The 15425-nt window shown below is 43.3% G+C and overlaps 2 protein-coding genes across 8 annotated transcripts in view; one reads left to right on the forward strand and one right to left on the reverse strand.

The window, feature by feature from the left end:
• The window catches only part of CLIC2 (chloride intracellular channel 2), a 53412-nt gene extending 46132 nt beyond the window's left edge, over positions 1-7280 (reverse strand). The window contains exon 1 of the mRNA XM_033945088.1: positions 6982-7280. Within this exon, the coding sequence (XP_033800979.1) occupies positions 6982-7038 (57 nt within the window). The 5' untranslated portion in view covers positions 7039-7280. The remainder of the gene's footprint in view (positions 1-6981) is intronic.
• The window catches only part of LOC117360762 (protein eva-1 homolog C-like), a 52736-nt gene continuing 43407 nt past the window's right edge, over positions 6097-15425 (forward strand). For all 7 annotated transcript variants that reach the window (XM_033945079.1, XM_033945081.1, XM_033945080.1 and 4 more), the window contains exon 1: positions 6097-6159. The gene's annotated coding sequence lies outside the window, so the exon portion shown is untranslated. The remainder of the gene's footprint in view (positions 6160-15425) is intronic.

Here is a 15425-nt window from a genome sequence, read left to right on the forward strand (position 1 = left end):
AAGGTCAGAGCTTCCATTCCGATAGCAAGATATCGAGTCAGATCCAGGAAACTGCAATGTTTTAGTGGACAGCTGAACAACTGAGGTCTTCCTCCAAATACTGTGCTAAGTTGAGAGTCAGTGTGTAGACCCTTCTCAGTAGCATAAGTTAAAATGAAGGACCTCTAAGTGACAATTTCAGAAAGGGCCTTCTGAGTGGTGGAAAGGGGATGGGTCCAATCTAGAAGTGCTGAGAGTTCCTCTCACTACCATCTTCCTACAAAAAAACTACAGCAGAGGCTGCTTAGGTGGAATTTACCACACTGACCTTATATTCCATTGAGGCATAAGAAATGGTTTCTGACATGGATTGAATCCCATCCTTCTGTCTTTCTGGTTACAGTCTATCCCAGTTTCCTCATCCTTTCAAAATTTGAGGATGTTCCAATTGATTGTCAAAAAAATAAATAATCACGTTTTAAACTTTAGGGACCTGTTTCATAGATTATGATGAGGTTAATGAATTATAAATGACATCACAGGCTCAACTATGATAGCTTGAATTAAGCCCAGACCTAAACCCAAAGGCTCTGCCTTCTTTTTTCAGGCATAAACCAAGCTCCCCTTTGATTTACAGATGGAAAGTTCTGAACACTGGAAACTTTGCTAATTTACACTATGCTGGGTTGTATTCAATGTGTATACCGAAAAATAATTGGTTATATTCTGTCTCAAATGTGGCTGCACATTCAGTATGTCTAACTGATTTGGTACAGAGTTTAGTACTTTTTTAGGGGAAAGGAGAGGCAGGACAAACCCTTAAGGCAGTAGTCTCAAACTCAAACCCTTTGCAGGGCCACGTTTTGGATTTGTAGGTACTTGGAGGGCCTCAGAAAAAAATAGTTAATGTCTTATTAAAGACATGACAATTTTGCATGAGGCAAAACTCTTTATAGTTTATAAATCTTTCCTTTTGGCTAAGTCTTAATAATAATATTGTAATTTATAGCTAAAGAGACATGATCAGGAAACTGTTTTATTTTACTTTGTGATTATGATAAATATACCAAGGGCCTCAAAATAGTACCTGGCAGGCCGCGAGTTTGAGACCACTGCCCTAAGGGTAGTCAGGCATGGCAAAGTAGTCTGGCCCTTATTATCTTACAAAAGGACTTGGGATGGGAGGTCTAAATAACTCCCATCCCAATGCATCCCATGATGGCACCGTAGTGCGCTACCTCTCATATTCAAATCTACCCCTATTTCTGCACATCTCTGGCTATTGGAAGGATTTTGTCCTTGTTTTCCTGTTGAGTGGGGGTGCGTCAGATAATTCATTTAGGCTGGGGATAAGGAGAATGTCAACAAACTTTCTCTGGCTGAGGAAAAGGAGCCAACAAACTTTCTCTGGTCTAAAACTACTATTAATTATTTCTATAGCGCTACCAGATATACGCAGCGCTGTACAGAGTCACAAAGAAGATAGTCCCTGCTCAAAAGAGCTTACAATCTAAACAGACAAGACAGACAAACAGGATGTCATAGATACTGTTAAGGGGAATGGTTAATCTGCTGGCTGGGCTGGAGGACAGTGGAGAGTAGAGTTATGGCGGACAAACTTGAATAATTTATTCCAGGCATAAGGGGCAGCTAGATGAAAGGAACAAAGTCTGGAATTGGCAGTGGAGGAGAAGGGTATAGCTAAGAGCAGCTGATCTGAGAAAAGGAGTTCTCTGGGAGGTGTCTAAAGAAAGAGAAGAGGGGAAAGATATTGAGGGGCAACAGAATGAACACATTTGTAGGTTAGCAATAAGAGCTTGAATTGTATGCGAAGGCAGATAGGGAGCTAGTGAAGTGATTTAAGGAGAGGGATGACACGAGTGTAGTGAGGTTGGTAGAACATAAAACTGAGGAACAGCATGACAGTAGGAATTAACTTATAGACAGACAAGAGAAAACTCTTACATTATTAGGGAGCATGTGCTCATTTCATCAAAGATCGGGATATACCTGGATGGCGGAGAGCCAATCGGGACCTTAGGCTCCTCCTAGTGCATCACCAGCATACACTGGGTGGTGGTGGAGGTCTAAGGCCCTGATTGGCTCAGAGGGGAAGGGTCCTTAGGTACCTGAGACAATCAGGACCTTAGGCCTCTTCCAGTGCATCCAGGATGCACTGAGAGGGGGAAGAGCCATCATTATGAAGAGACGACCCTTCAAGGCAGGAGGGAGTAAGCATCCTATCTGCTTGATTTTCAACGAAAGGTACGGGGGGAGGGACAGTGGTGGGGGTGGAGGATTCTCGAACTGGGGGGGGGGTTCTGATCCAAATCCCCCAGCCCACCAGGATTTTATGGGAGTGGTTGGGGAGATAGGAAGGTGGGGCACCTGGTGTCTGGGGTGTCAGAGGGAAGAGAAGGCGTGCACAAGGCAAGGAGGTCAGAGAGGAGGAGAGGTGCCAGTGCCCCCTCTAAGATGGCTCCACCCCCACCCTCATACTACGCCACTGACAAGACTCAATTTAATGTATCCGTGAATGTAAAATAAATGTTGAATCAATCATTGCAGTTAACAGCTTTCAGGCATTTAAAAACAATAAAAAATGTCCTTCCCAACTTTCTACAGTAGATAATGGTATTAATGTTTGATATGGGATTCAGCCTGTGGAAGGTTTTTTCATTTGTAGTTTATAAATTTTATCTGAAAATAGTTTTAAATATTTCAGAATTAAATATCCTCCTCCTCCCCCCCCTTTTTACAAAACTATAAAAGCCGTTTTTAACACTGAATGTTCTGCGCTGCTCCAGTGCTCATAGGAACTCTATGAGTGTCAGAGACGTGCATAGCATTCAGCATGTTGGCCGGCGCTAAAAACCGCTTTCACGGTTTTGTAAAAGGTGGAGGTGGTGATGGGAGTACGGTAATATCTGAGCCATCTCAAGAAATATCTCCATTGAGGAATATGTATAAGTAGAGAAAAATGACATACATTTATATTGGTTTGTTATTGTCACTTCTTTGATTGTTCTATCAAGTCGAAGTAGAAAAAGTGAGACAAATGCCCAAGTAAATCTGGGGATTTTTCAAGTTTTATGTACAGAGCATATCTATATATATAAAATCGGATGTATGTATGTATGTGCCGCGATCACGCAAAAACGGCTTGACCGATTTGAACGAAACTTGGTATGCAGATCCCTCACTACCTAGTGTGATATGTTCTGGGGGTCTCGCGGCCCACCTGCACACGTGGGAAGGGTGGGTTCACCCAATAATGTATATGTTCTTGCTCCTGGAGGTGAAACTAAAAATGTTGTTTATAATCACTTTTTGTGTTAGTTGTATTGTATTCATTTTGTCAAATATTTCACATTATAATTTGAATATTGTACTTTTTATAAAGTAAAAAAATATTTTCATTCACCACTATAAAGTATCTTTATTTGAATCCATTTACAGTGTTATTGCTATAATTAAATACCCGTGCAACGCCGGGCCATCAGCTAGTATCTTATATAAATACTTTTAAAAAGCAAATCTATATAACACACGATGTATCTTCTTTCTATTAACTTAGGCTTTGTCTTTAAATGACTCTCCTGCAGGAAACACGCAGAATAGGTTCCAAAAATCTCACAAACTCTTTAGCCTGCTCGTAATAGTAAATATATAAGAACTAAGGCCAGTTCTGGGCAGACTTGCACGGTATGTGTCTATATAAGGCCTTTTGGTTGAGGATGGCCTGGGGAGGGCTTCTATGGCTGGGAGTGTGTGGATGGGCTGGAGTAAGCTTTGACGGAGATTTCAGCAGTTGGAGCCCAAGCACAGTACCGGGTAGAGCTTTGGATTCTTGCCCAGAAATAGCTAAGAAGAAATTTTTTTTTTTTTTTTTTAACTTAGCTTGAATCAGGTTGGGCAGACTGGATGGACCATTTGAGTCGTTATCTGCCGTCATCTACTATGTTACTATGGCTGTAACTGTGGTACCAAACGTGTAAATTTGTGCTTCTGAGTGAGAACACCTGTTAGGCCTGTTAATAACTGAAAACACTTTCACCGTAAACGATGCAAAGTATCAAACGGTACACTCTCAGGACAGTACAGGCTTCACAGCCATTTGAAAAAGCCTCAGACAAAGGCCCTCCCACCTCCACAAAAGTGGTTGAGCGATCACCTCATTGGCATAAAACCTTCATTAGGTTTGAAAAAAGCTCTGTGCTGTGCTTCGGATGCAGGAGACGCGTTTAGCATTCCATTTAAAAGTCTGATTGGCCGTGTTGCACCCTGAGGCAGCAGACTTGTGAAACGCTGGCCACCGTTGGTATACCGATCAGCTGAAGATAAGTTGAAAAGATTTTTCTCCTATCTTTTTATGTCTTCTATAAGCACAGCACAGAGCTTTTTTCCAACTTAATGAAGGCTTTATGTCAATGAGGTGATCGCTCAACCACTTTTGAAACCACTTTTGTGGAGGTGGGAGGGCCCTTGTCCGAGGCTTTTCCAAATTGCTGTAAAGCCTGTACTGTTCTGAGAGTGTACTATTTGATACTTATTTATTTATTTTATTTATTTATTTATTTATTTAGATTTTTATCCCGTCCTCCCAATAGCTCAGAACGGTTACAAATGAACATACACAGTGCGGAGTAACTAGACATATAAGTGGTACAACAGGTTTAGTGATTGGATTTATAGATTTTGGAGAGAATTAAATACAGGGAGATTAAGCAGAGAGAGAGAAGGGGGAAATACAGTAGTTTAATTAAGGAAAGTTATAAGCGTATAGGTGCAATTTGTTAGTGGGTAGAGTAAGAGAGGGTCATACTGGAATTTCGGAAAGGAGATAGGAGAGTGGAGGGTGGGGCCTAAGGGGGGGAGAGACAGAGGAGATCTCTAATTGAAGAGGAGGGTCTTTACCGATTTACGGAATGTTAATAATGAGTTCTGTTGTCTAAGTTGCATAATTTACAGTGAAAGTGTTTTCATATATTAATATTGACTTTTCATGATATCTGAGTCATTTTAGGCCTGTTAATAACTACAGCTAGTCCTTTCAAACTAGAAAGACAATACTGATCTCTTCATAGGCAGCTGGTAGAGGCACATTTGTAACACTGGGGAATATGAAGATATGGCCTGCGGTGGGAAAGAAAAACATATCTAATTCTCTTAAAACTTGGGCTCCTCTGGCTACCTTTTATGTGGAGTGCTTTGTTGCATTTGGCAATCTTCTTTTCTGTTTGTAGATTTGTCATATATGTGTGCCAGTGATGTTACTGTATTTGCATACAGCTTGTTAGTTGGCGTAAAGGAGGTGCCAGGGCACTGCGGGTCTGATACTCGATTCCTACATTTGGCCTATAGACTTACCAGGAGATTCTACAAAACCCTGTCAGGATGAAACTTCAACAGATACAAAATTTCAGAAGCAAATGATCATTCTTTGTTCATAAGAACATAAGATTAGCCTTACTGGGTCAGACCAATGATCCATCCAGCCCAATAGCCCATTCTCACAGTGGCCAATCTAGGTCATTAGTACCTGGTCAAAACCCAAGGAGTAGCAGTATTCCATGCTACCGATCCAGGGCAAGCAGTGGCTTTCCCCCTGTCTTTCTCCAGACTATGAACTTTTCCTCCAGGAACTTGTCCAAACCTTTCTTAAAACCAGCTACGCTATCCGCTCTTACCACAACCTCTGGCAATGTGTTCCAGAGCTTAACTATTCTCTGAATATACTTCTGGCTGCTTAAGCCCCCAAACTAAACTGTGCCACCAAATTCCAGGAGCCAAAATGCAGCAGCTTTGTTTGAATTTGTAATAACTGAATCAGGTGAGGATTTGTTCCATCAATTTGATTCTCTCTGTATTTACGTAATAGCTCTTTTACTCAGCACTTTGTAGTGAAGTGCAGCCTAATGAGATTTGGGATTCTTTATTGACTTAATTGGGTAATTTGTTTTTCCCACAGGGAGAATTTCAGCAGTTGACAGACAGTGCCACCATAGTTGAAATTCAGCTGGGACACACCCTCAGTTTTCCAGTTTCTCTGCCTAGCATTGGTTGAGTACTGCCTTAAATGAAACAGTGCAGTCTCAGGACCATTTACTGTAGCACACAGACAGGTGTCCTTTACACACACTGGTCAGCTATAAGGTTCCAGATCCCCAGGTAATCCAGGTGAGTTCAACTTTAAGTTTTCTTCCAAGAAAACTCAACTTGCACTTTTATTGGTATACATAGAATATTCTATAGATGTGCTGTATTCTTGGAGTTCTATAAAACATGCTCAAAGAAAACTCAAAGGAAATGACCCGAGGCATAATACAGCATTTGATAAGCAATATTTTCAAAAGTAAACAAGGGGGAAATGGTTCCTTTTTTACAAAGGGCCACTGAAAAGTTCTCAGCCCAACCAAGAAGAGAATGATGTGGAGCCATAAAACGTACATGTTATTCCACACTTTTCTTGACACTTTTCATTTAAGTGAGGCAAATGTATCTAGTAAATGGGCACAAGCAGGGAGAAACCAAGCCATTGTGACATCAGCGATGAGGTTAGCTCTTAGGCATTGGTAGAATGAGGCTTTATGACATCACAATATGAGGAGCCGCTGAAAAGTTCTCAGCCCAACCAAGAGAATGATGTGGAGCCATGAAACGTACAAGTTATTCTGCACTTTTCTAGACATTTTTTATTTCAATGATATGATATGAAATGAAATGAAAAGTGTGAAATAACTTGTAAATTTCATGGCTCCACATCATTCTCTTCTTGGTTGGGCTGAGAACTTCAGCGGCCCCTTGTAACATCCAGTTTGATCTGAAACACATCTTATCTAGCTAGCTATTGTTTTGGTCCAGTAAGTTTTTGAGGAGAAAGTCATTTATTCTGAAACAGCTGCAACACATGAGGAAATAATCTTTGTATAAATTTAGTTGTGAATTCATCAGGATTATTGTGTTCAAATGTAAAAACATGAAAAAAGGAGCAAGTCTTACCTTCACAAAAAGCTCGATTTCTGGATCCTTCAGGGAGCTGGACCATCGGCTTGCCATTTCTTCCTGCAACGCAACTCACCACTAAACCTAGGCTTCTCAGGGTTTTGCAACTTTCTGAATGCTGTAGCCTCTGGGGGAACCAGGCGAACTTCCAGGAGGAAAGGAGGAGATCCTCTTTTAGTGTAATCACATTAGGTCTTGCCAAATTCCCTTGTTATTTTGATTTTCACTTGTTGACTTTAAATTCCAAAGCCAGGAGGAGCAAAGTATGTGTGTGTGTATACGTACATGTGGAGGGGAGGTGCGGCGAGGGAGAGGGAATTAGTATGTGTGTGGGAGAGGGTATTTCCATGGAGGCATGAGATGACTCAGCAGCAGAGCCTATCACAGGACACACACGAGGCCCCGCTTCCAAATATCACACAGACCAGATGTTGCCCTTGAACCTCAGAGGACTGACTTGTCATGTCACAGTGTACGCTGCGCATTTCTTTTACAGAAACTGTTGAGAAGCCAGAGGCTTTATCTCAGGAAATGGACTGGAAGTGCTTTAAGTTTCATAACTTGAGGTCACTTATCTTAGTATCCTGTTCAAAAGAGGGGAAGAAAACTGACTTCCATCTCTTTAGAAAAAAAACCCAAACCCCAACAACAACTAAATTTTGGGAAATACCAGAATTTCTATCAAAGATCCATATAACTTAAGTATTCCTTTCCTCTTAAGACAAATCAATTGAACTACAAAAAAAGAATCTGCAGTATTTAGACATACTGGAATACCCCATAAAGTATATCTTACTATACCTTATCAAAGCACTAGTAGAATAATATTCATAGGCAGGTTCATGACTGTGGTTTGCAGAGTTCGCATAGCATGCCTTAGAAACCCTAATACTAATTATCATGTGAAAGGAAATCCAGACTGCAATTAAAGATGGCAAAGAAAGGAAGAAAATATTAAGAGGTCAGATTTGCATGGGATCCAGCCAACCAACCATGGAGTTAATCTGGCTTGGTCCCCTGTTTGAAAAATTGTCCCATTATTGAGTGCTGAACATAGAAACAAGGGCTTCTTTTACTAAGGTGCGCTAGCGGTTTTTGCGCGCGCTGCATTGCCGTGCGTGCTAACCCCATGCTACGTGCCAAGAACTAACACCAGCTCAATGCTGGCGTTAGCGTCTAGCGCGCACAGCAATGCAGTGTGCAGCAATGCAGAGCAAGCTAAGTGCATGCAAAAAACGCTAGCGCAGCTTAGTAAAAGGAGCCCATGGTTTCCCCTCATATGACTATATTTAGCTGCAAGACAAGGAAAGGTTAGAGCAGGGAACGGGTAGAACAGGTGGAGCAGGAGAGAAGTGGAAGCAGGGGAAGGTGAGAGAGTGGGGAGTAAACGAGGTGCAAGCAAGAGAAATGGTTTTGGTCATGAAATGCAGGGCAGCACTCTGTACTATAGATGGCGCTGCTGCTGCCTCCTCACCACTTTGCTGCTACATCATCTTCTAGTGCTCCCCCCTCCTCCTCTCCCACCTAGTGCCTGTCTCCCTGCCTCCTGTGGAAGGAGAACAAAAACACCAGAGAGAAGAAACAGGTTTAGGGTTATCTGGACCCATGGCCCCACCCCGTCCTGCCTTTGGCCCCGCCCTATTCTGGCTTCGGTTTTGCTCCATTCTGCCCCAGCCCCTCCCAGTTCATCCTCCAGCCCCGCCGCCCCCAACCTCATCTCTTCTCTCCCCGATAAGCTCCAGCCTCATCTGGAGGGCTTGGAGCATGCACAGGTGTGTGTGACGTCATCTGCGCATGCTCAGATGCCCTCCAGATGCAGCCAGAGCTTGTCGGGGCTTTCCAAAACCCGGACAAACTGCCAGGTTTTGGAAAGTCTGGTCTAAAGTTTAAGTTTAAGTTTAAGTTTATTAGGATTTTATATACCGCCTATCAAGGTTTTTCTAAGCGGTTTTACAATCAGGTACTCAAGCATTTTCCCTATCTGTCCCGGCGGGTTCACAATCTCTCTAACGTAGAGGACATGTCCAGGTTTTCCCGGACGTCTGGTAACCCTAAACAGGCTGAAAGCAGCAGAACTTAGGAGAGTAGAACATAAACCATATCCCACAGTCTGAATATACCAATCAATAAAATTACTAACAGAATCCAGTTCAAAGCATATGGTCTATTTGTATGTCTCATATAGACACAATTTGTTTTCTGGAAAGGATGAATCTGATGGCTGATTTGTTTGTGGGGTTGTTGTTTTTTCTCATACCTTTCTCTGTTGTGCAGAAGAGAAATGCTTCCTAAACACAACAAGAAGTATATTAGTGACCCAGTTTAATGTAAGAAAACTTAGGGGGAAATTCATCAAGCAGTATTAGGGTTTAATGGGTTCATAGACAACCCCGCGAAAGACAAAGGCGCGCGCCGACAACTGAGCGCAAGACTGAGGCGCGCGCCGAAGAAAATTACAGTTTTTAGGGGCTCGACGGGGGTTTTTTGTTGGGGAGCCCCCCCAGTTTACTTAATAGAGATCGTGCCGGCATTGTGGGGGGTTTGGGGGGTTGTAACCCTCCACATATTACTGTAAAATGTGGGGGTTACAACCCCCCAAACCCCCCACAACGCCACCACAACGCGGTGCAATCTCTATTAAGTAAAGTGTGTGGGGGGGTTCCCCCACACCCCCCCCCGTTGGAGCCCTAAAAACAGTAATTTTGTGCGGCGCGCGCCTCCTCGCTGTGCTCAATTGTCTGCGCGCGCCTTTGTCCCGGCGCGCTTTTGACCTGACACCGGTTTAATGCACCTTAACTCGTGTTAATGGAATTAGCTCATGTTAAACAGCAAAAGCCCAAAGGAATAAAATGATCTTTAGAATTTAGCGCATGCTAAATCCCTTAACGTTCATTAAAGGTGCAATAAGCCCCAATGGTAAGTGATGAATTCCCTCCTTAATATATTATAGCACCACAAACTTTCATAATTTGAGAATTACAGTAAAACCGTGGATTGCTAGTAACGTGGTTTGCAAGCGTTTTGCAAGACAAGCAAAATATTTTAACTTGATATACAAGCAAGATTTTGCAATACAAGTACGTATAGCATTTTGTATTAAAGTTTTAGGAAAGAATCGTCTGAGTTTCCATTATTTCTTATGGAGAAATTCGCTTTGATATAAGAGTGTTTTGGATTACAAGTGTGTTTTTGGAACAAATTATGTTCGTAAACCAAGGTTTTACTGTAGTTGGTTAACCCCTAATTCTTTATAGTGTGCTACAATGATATGCTCAACTTTAGGCATTCAAATGGAAGTTAGGTGCTTAACTGCACTTCAATGTTGTTCTATAACAATATCTGGACACCCAAATGTAAACCGTTTTGGATAAAAATTGTATAGAAAATTTAAAAATAAATAAATAAAATATTTTAGAATACTATCTAAGTGCACAGATTTTTAGCACACAGTATATAAATGCCCTCTAAAAGTTTCCCAGAGAAGACATCCTCAGACCTGTTAAAAACTGTGCGTTCGGGACTCAGTGTCCCAAATTCGCCTGCCAAAACATAGAAATGAATGGCAGAAGAAAACCTATCTAGCCCAGTGTCCTTCAAACTTTCTCGAGCCGCAGCTCGAGGCACCTGGAAGTGTGCGCGCGCCGCTTTGATGGAATCATGCGCATGCGTGACATCATCATGTCAACATCCATGCATGCGCGAAGGCCCTTCAAATGGGTCCCGAGACGCCAGTGTGGGGGTGCCAGCCTTGAAGAGGGCTGGAGAGAAGGAGGGGCACTGGCGCCAGCTGATTGCCTACAGGATTGCGAACAGGATGTGCATCTCGCCGCGAGAGACACATCCTGTAGGCGGTCAGCCAGCGCCTTTCCTCGCACCTGAAATCTCAGGAGGCACACAGTTTGCGATACACTGATCTAGTCCATTCAGTTTTCCCCAGTATGAATACTTCCCAGCTTCCAGCCATAAGATTTCTCTGTATCCAGGCCAAATATTTTGTCTTTCTTCTTTGAATTCCAGAGTAGAAAACCATATAAATTTCCACTTAACTCCCTGAGCATCCCACCTTTTTCTTGTCTACACACAGTGCTCTTTAATAATCTAAATAGCTGGCAACATTCTAGGTCTCAGAGGATTTCAGCATGTAAAGGCCTGAACAGTCCATCCAGTCTGCTCAACATTCACACGTTATCAATTCATGGTTAAACCAACAATGAATTTGGTGTAAAATACTTGATCCTGGTCTTTCTTTGTCATTTCTGGGACATAGACCATTGCAGAAGTCCGCCTGGCATTGTCCTTACATTCCAACTCCAGCCTATCCTGATCTGTCTTGTCATATATGGGCCACAGACCATAGAAGTCTGCCCAGTACTGTCTTCACATTCCAGCTGAGGACTTCTTCTGTACTGCAGCAGCGTGAGGAGGAGGGGAGCAGTTCAGCAAACAAATTTCTTTGGGCAGTAGAGGCTTCAGCATCTCCACCAGCCAATTAACAGGAGCTACAAATTTACACCCCACCCCCCACCTTTTTACAAAACTGTAGTGTGATTTTTAGCGCCGGCCGTGGTGGTAACAGCTCCGACGCTCCTAGAATTCCTATGAGCGTTGAAGTTGTTACCACTGCAGCCGGTGCTAAAAACCACACTACGGTTTTGTAAAAGAGAGGGGATAGAGTGGGCTGGAACCCAAGGTAGAGGGGCCAGGCCAGGCCATCCCCTTCCTCCTTCATGGCTACACCACTGCTCTAAAACATTTTATTAAGATTTTCCTTGCCTATTTTTGAGGGTATGCATTTTAGATTTATAAGTCTCTTCTCATAAGCCTTCTGATACAGATTACACATCATTGTGATAACCTCTATCTAAGCCTGTTGTTGTCTGGACCAGAGGCTAGCAAGGCAGAGGGTCCACATCTCTAGGAACCATTTGGGAAATTAAGAGGGTGTTTCTCTCAGAATTCCAGTTGAGGAAATTTCAGTTTGGAAAATCCAGATTCCTTAGACCTGCCCAGAATTGGCCCAGGCACCTATGGCCCCTCCTGTGAGCAGGGCTTTAGGCACCTGGACCAATCAGGCTGTAAGGCCCGTCATTCTGCGGATGGCGGGCCTGCTGGGCAGACGGGCTTGGGACCTGTCCGTCTGGCCAACTTCTTTGAGGGGTGGATGATAGGGATGGGGGGGGGGGTATCGTGGGGTTGGTGGGGGGTGTCACGGGGTCAGCGGTTGGGGTTGTTGTTGGGGGGGGTTCATCGTGGGCAGGAGGCCTGGGATCTCTCCTGCCTGTATCTTAGTGGGGGTGGAGGGTAGGGGAGTCACTGGGGCAGGAGCTGTTGGGCTCCCTGCAGCCCGATCCAATCGGGGAGGGTGAGTGTTTCGTCAGGGCAGGAGGGGTTAGGATCGGGGGTGGGGGCTGCATCAGGGCAGGAGGGGTGGGTTCCCTTCTGCCTGATCCGATCGGGGGCGTGTGGTGGTCACCAGAGTAGGAGGGTCTGGGATCCCTCCTGCCTGGATCGCTACGGTGGGGGGGGAGGAATTGCGGCAAGAGAGATTAGCTATCTCTCCTGCCGCGATAGCGATCCGAAGTGCTGCGGTTGGCGGCACTTTGGGGGATCATTATCGCAGCAGGGGAGATGAGGCATCTTTCCTGCAGCAATCATTGCTGAGGCGGGTGGGGGTGGAGATTCTGTAACCGGTGTTCTTTATAACAGATACCGGTTACAAGAATCCAGCTTTTAGGCAAAGTACTTGCCCCTCCTTCGCCTAAAAGCTCTTTTGTTGGCCGTTTGGAACTTAGGCTTTTTTTGGGTTGATTATATGTTGTAAGTGTAGATGTAGTGGTGGTCTGGGTGTTTAAAAAGCTGAACGTAGAGGCAGGCCATTATAAAAAGAAAAAAAGCCCTCATTTTGGATGTTTTTTTTGAGAATGGGCATTTTTCCCTGCTTCTACTTTCATTGTTTAGGGCCTAGGCCAAAAGGGGACTTCGACTTTTTAAAAAAATTATGCCCCTCCACGGCTTGAGACCATTGGCATAGCCAGGTTCTGAGCCGGTGGTGGGGTTGCAAATGACCTTAGACTAAGAGAACTACACTGAGATTGGGCTCGAGCTTGAATACATGTGTGTAAGCTAAGTAAGCAGACTTTTGTTCAAGGCTGAAGGTTGGAGGACATGACAAAATAGGCTATTGAGAAAACATTTTTATTTTACATTCATGTCTTCAACTTATCCTAAAACAACTTTTCTTCCATCTGCGCCTAACCTTTTCAGAATTTCCTTTTCTATTTCCATCCTTCTTTCCCGAACCAGCTCAATATACACAGCCCATTCAAGCAATCCTCTGTCATTGTTGAGCGCAACCAAGTTTCCGGAGTGTAGAAACATCCATGTCTTCTCACCCCACCACCCCTCTCACTCGCATCTCTTCATCCCTTTCCACCCTCCTCCGGAAGAGGAAATGTCCCGGTGGGGCTGGCCGCAAGCATTTAGCATTGCATTTGTTTTTGGTTGATTAAGGGGGTGCATTCCGCTGGCTATGCCCATGTCTGAGGCATGTTGCAAAACAGAAGTAAGAGGCCAGGAGCTGTCCACTGCACTGGCTGATGATCTACTTCTCCAAGAGAGTGCACCTGATCCTGTGTATGCCGGTCCGCTCAGCTCTGCCTCCACTGAAGTAGCACTGCTTCTGTCCTTGCTGACAGAGAAGAGAGAAGTGTCTGGGAGTCTTTATCAATGTAAAGAGGAGTTGATGTCCAGAGAGCTTTTAGAAGAGAAGAGTCTTCAGTAAAAAAAAAACCAACAGTCTGAAAAGAAATAAGAATCGATTAAAAAGAATGAACAAAGGCAAAAATAACCAGTACCGTAGCTTCTTTATTTGACTGTTTTTGGTTTTGTCCTCTGACGATAACACATACTCTTTATCCGTTTATTTCATCCATAAAATATTTTTTTTTCAAAATTTATATAGGGCTTCTTTTACAAAGATGCGCTAGCGGTTTTATAACACGTTTAGTGCGCGCTAAAATGCCACAAGCGCTAGCTGCCACCGCCTCCTTTTAAGCAGGCAGTAATTTTTCGGCTAGCGCGCGCTAATCTTGTGCGTGCACTAAAAACGCTAGCGCACCTTTGTAAAAGGAGCCCATAGTCGTTTATACAGGACGTTGGAGATGGTTGAAGTGGCTAGGTGCTCCAAGGGAAAGGGTGAGAAAGACTAGGAGAGTGAGGTATATATCCAGTGAATTACAACCTTTGGCTGTATTTGATTTTTGCCCTCTGTGACAATAACACATGAACTTGATCTATTTAATTCACCCATGAAAGATATATTTTAAAATTTATATACAGTCTTTTATACTAGACGTTGGAGATGGTTGAAGTGGCTGGGTGCTCCAAGGGAAAGGGTGAGAAAGACTAGGAGAGTGGGGTATATATCCAGTGAATTACAACCTTACCGCTTAGGACCCTGGAGCTGGAGCTCTGCAGTCTCTCCACAGCCCAGCTATATAATAAAATGTAAAGCAGATGGGATCTCTCTCTCTTGGGGGGTCTCTTTATTCAATGATTTTCCAACTGTAATAAGTTCTGCTCATTTTGGCCTGAGGAAAGAAATTATGCTCACTAGCTTCTTATCAATCACTCTCCTTTCAATTGCCTCTGGAGGATAGAAAGAGCTATATATCATTGGGCCGAGCATTAAGCTTCTTACAGTAAAACCTTCCCAATCAGGGAGAAGGTAGGTTTATTTTTTTAATTGGCTTTTCTGTTTTTCTTCATTCTTGATCTGATTTCTGGTTCTCTTAATTATAAATGTATATGGCTGTGTGTGTATGTGTTTTGGTGGTGGGGGTGCCCTCAACAATCAACATTTGTACAATCTAATCTAATCTAATCCTTAGGTTTGTATACTGCATCATCTCCACATTCGTAGAGCTCGACGTGGTTTACAGTAGGAGAAATAGGAAGGAACTACAACAGAGGGTTAGAGGTAGAAGTGTGAAGAAAATTTACAGGACTTGGGATGCCAAGATATAAGAGTTTCCTTGATTCCTAAGTTGGAGAGAGACTTACATTTTTTGAGAAAAACCAGGTTTTCAGATGCATGCGGAAAACTTGGAGAGAGCTCAAGTTCCGAAGAGGGGAGGTAAGGTTATTCCAGAGCTCAGTGATTTTGAAGATGTTAGAGATTAGTGATATGTATATTTTAATAAGGCAATACTCTGTTGTTGTAATAGGATTTTCACATTGTCTTTAGCACTAAACTCTGATGGATTATATTTAAAATCAAAATGGTACACCGACCTAGCCAAAAGAATGGTAGGAAATCAGAACGAGTGTAAAATAAATCATATTTAATTTAAAAAGAAGCCTGAGGGGCAGTGATGTAGCCAGAGGGCCAATTTTTGGATGGGGCTGAGTTGAAAGTGCGTTGTCAGAGGGCATGGAGTTTT

Source organism: Geotrypetes seraphini, chromosome 5 (genome assembly GCF_902459505.1).
Source record: "Geotrypetes seraphini chromosome 5, aGeoSer1.1, whole genome shotgun sequence".
NCBI lineage: Eukaryota > Metazoa > Chordata > Amphibia > Gymnophiona > Dermophiidae > Geotrypetes > Geotrypetes seraphini.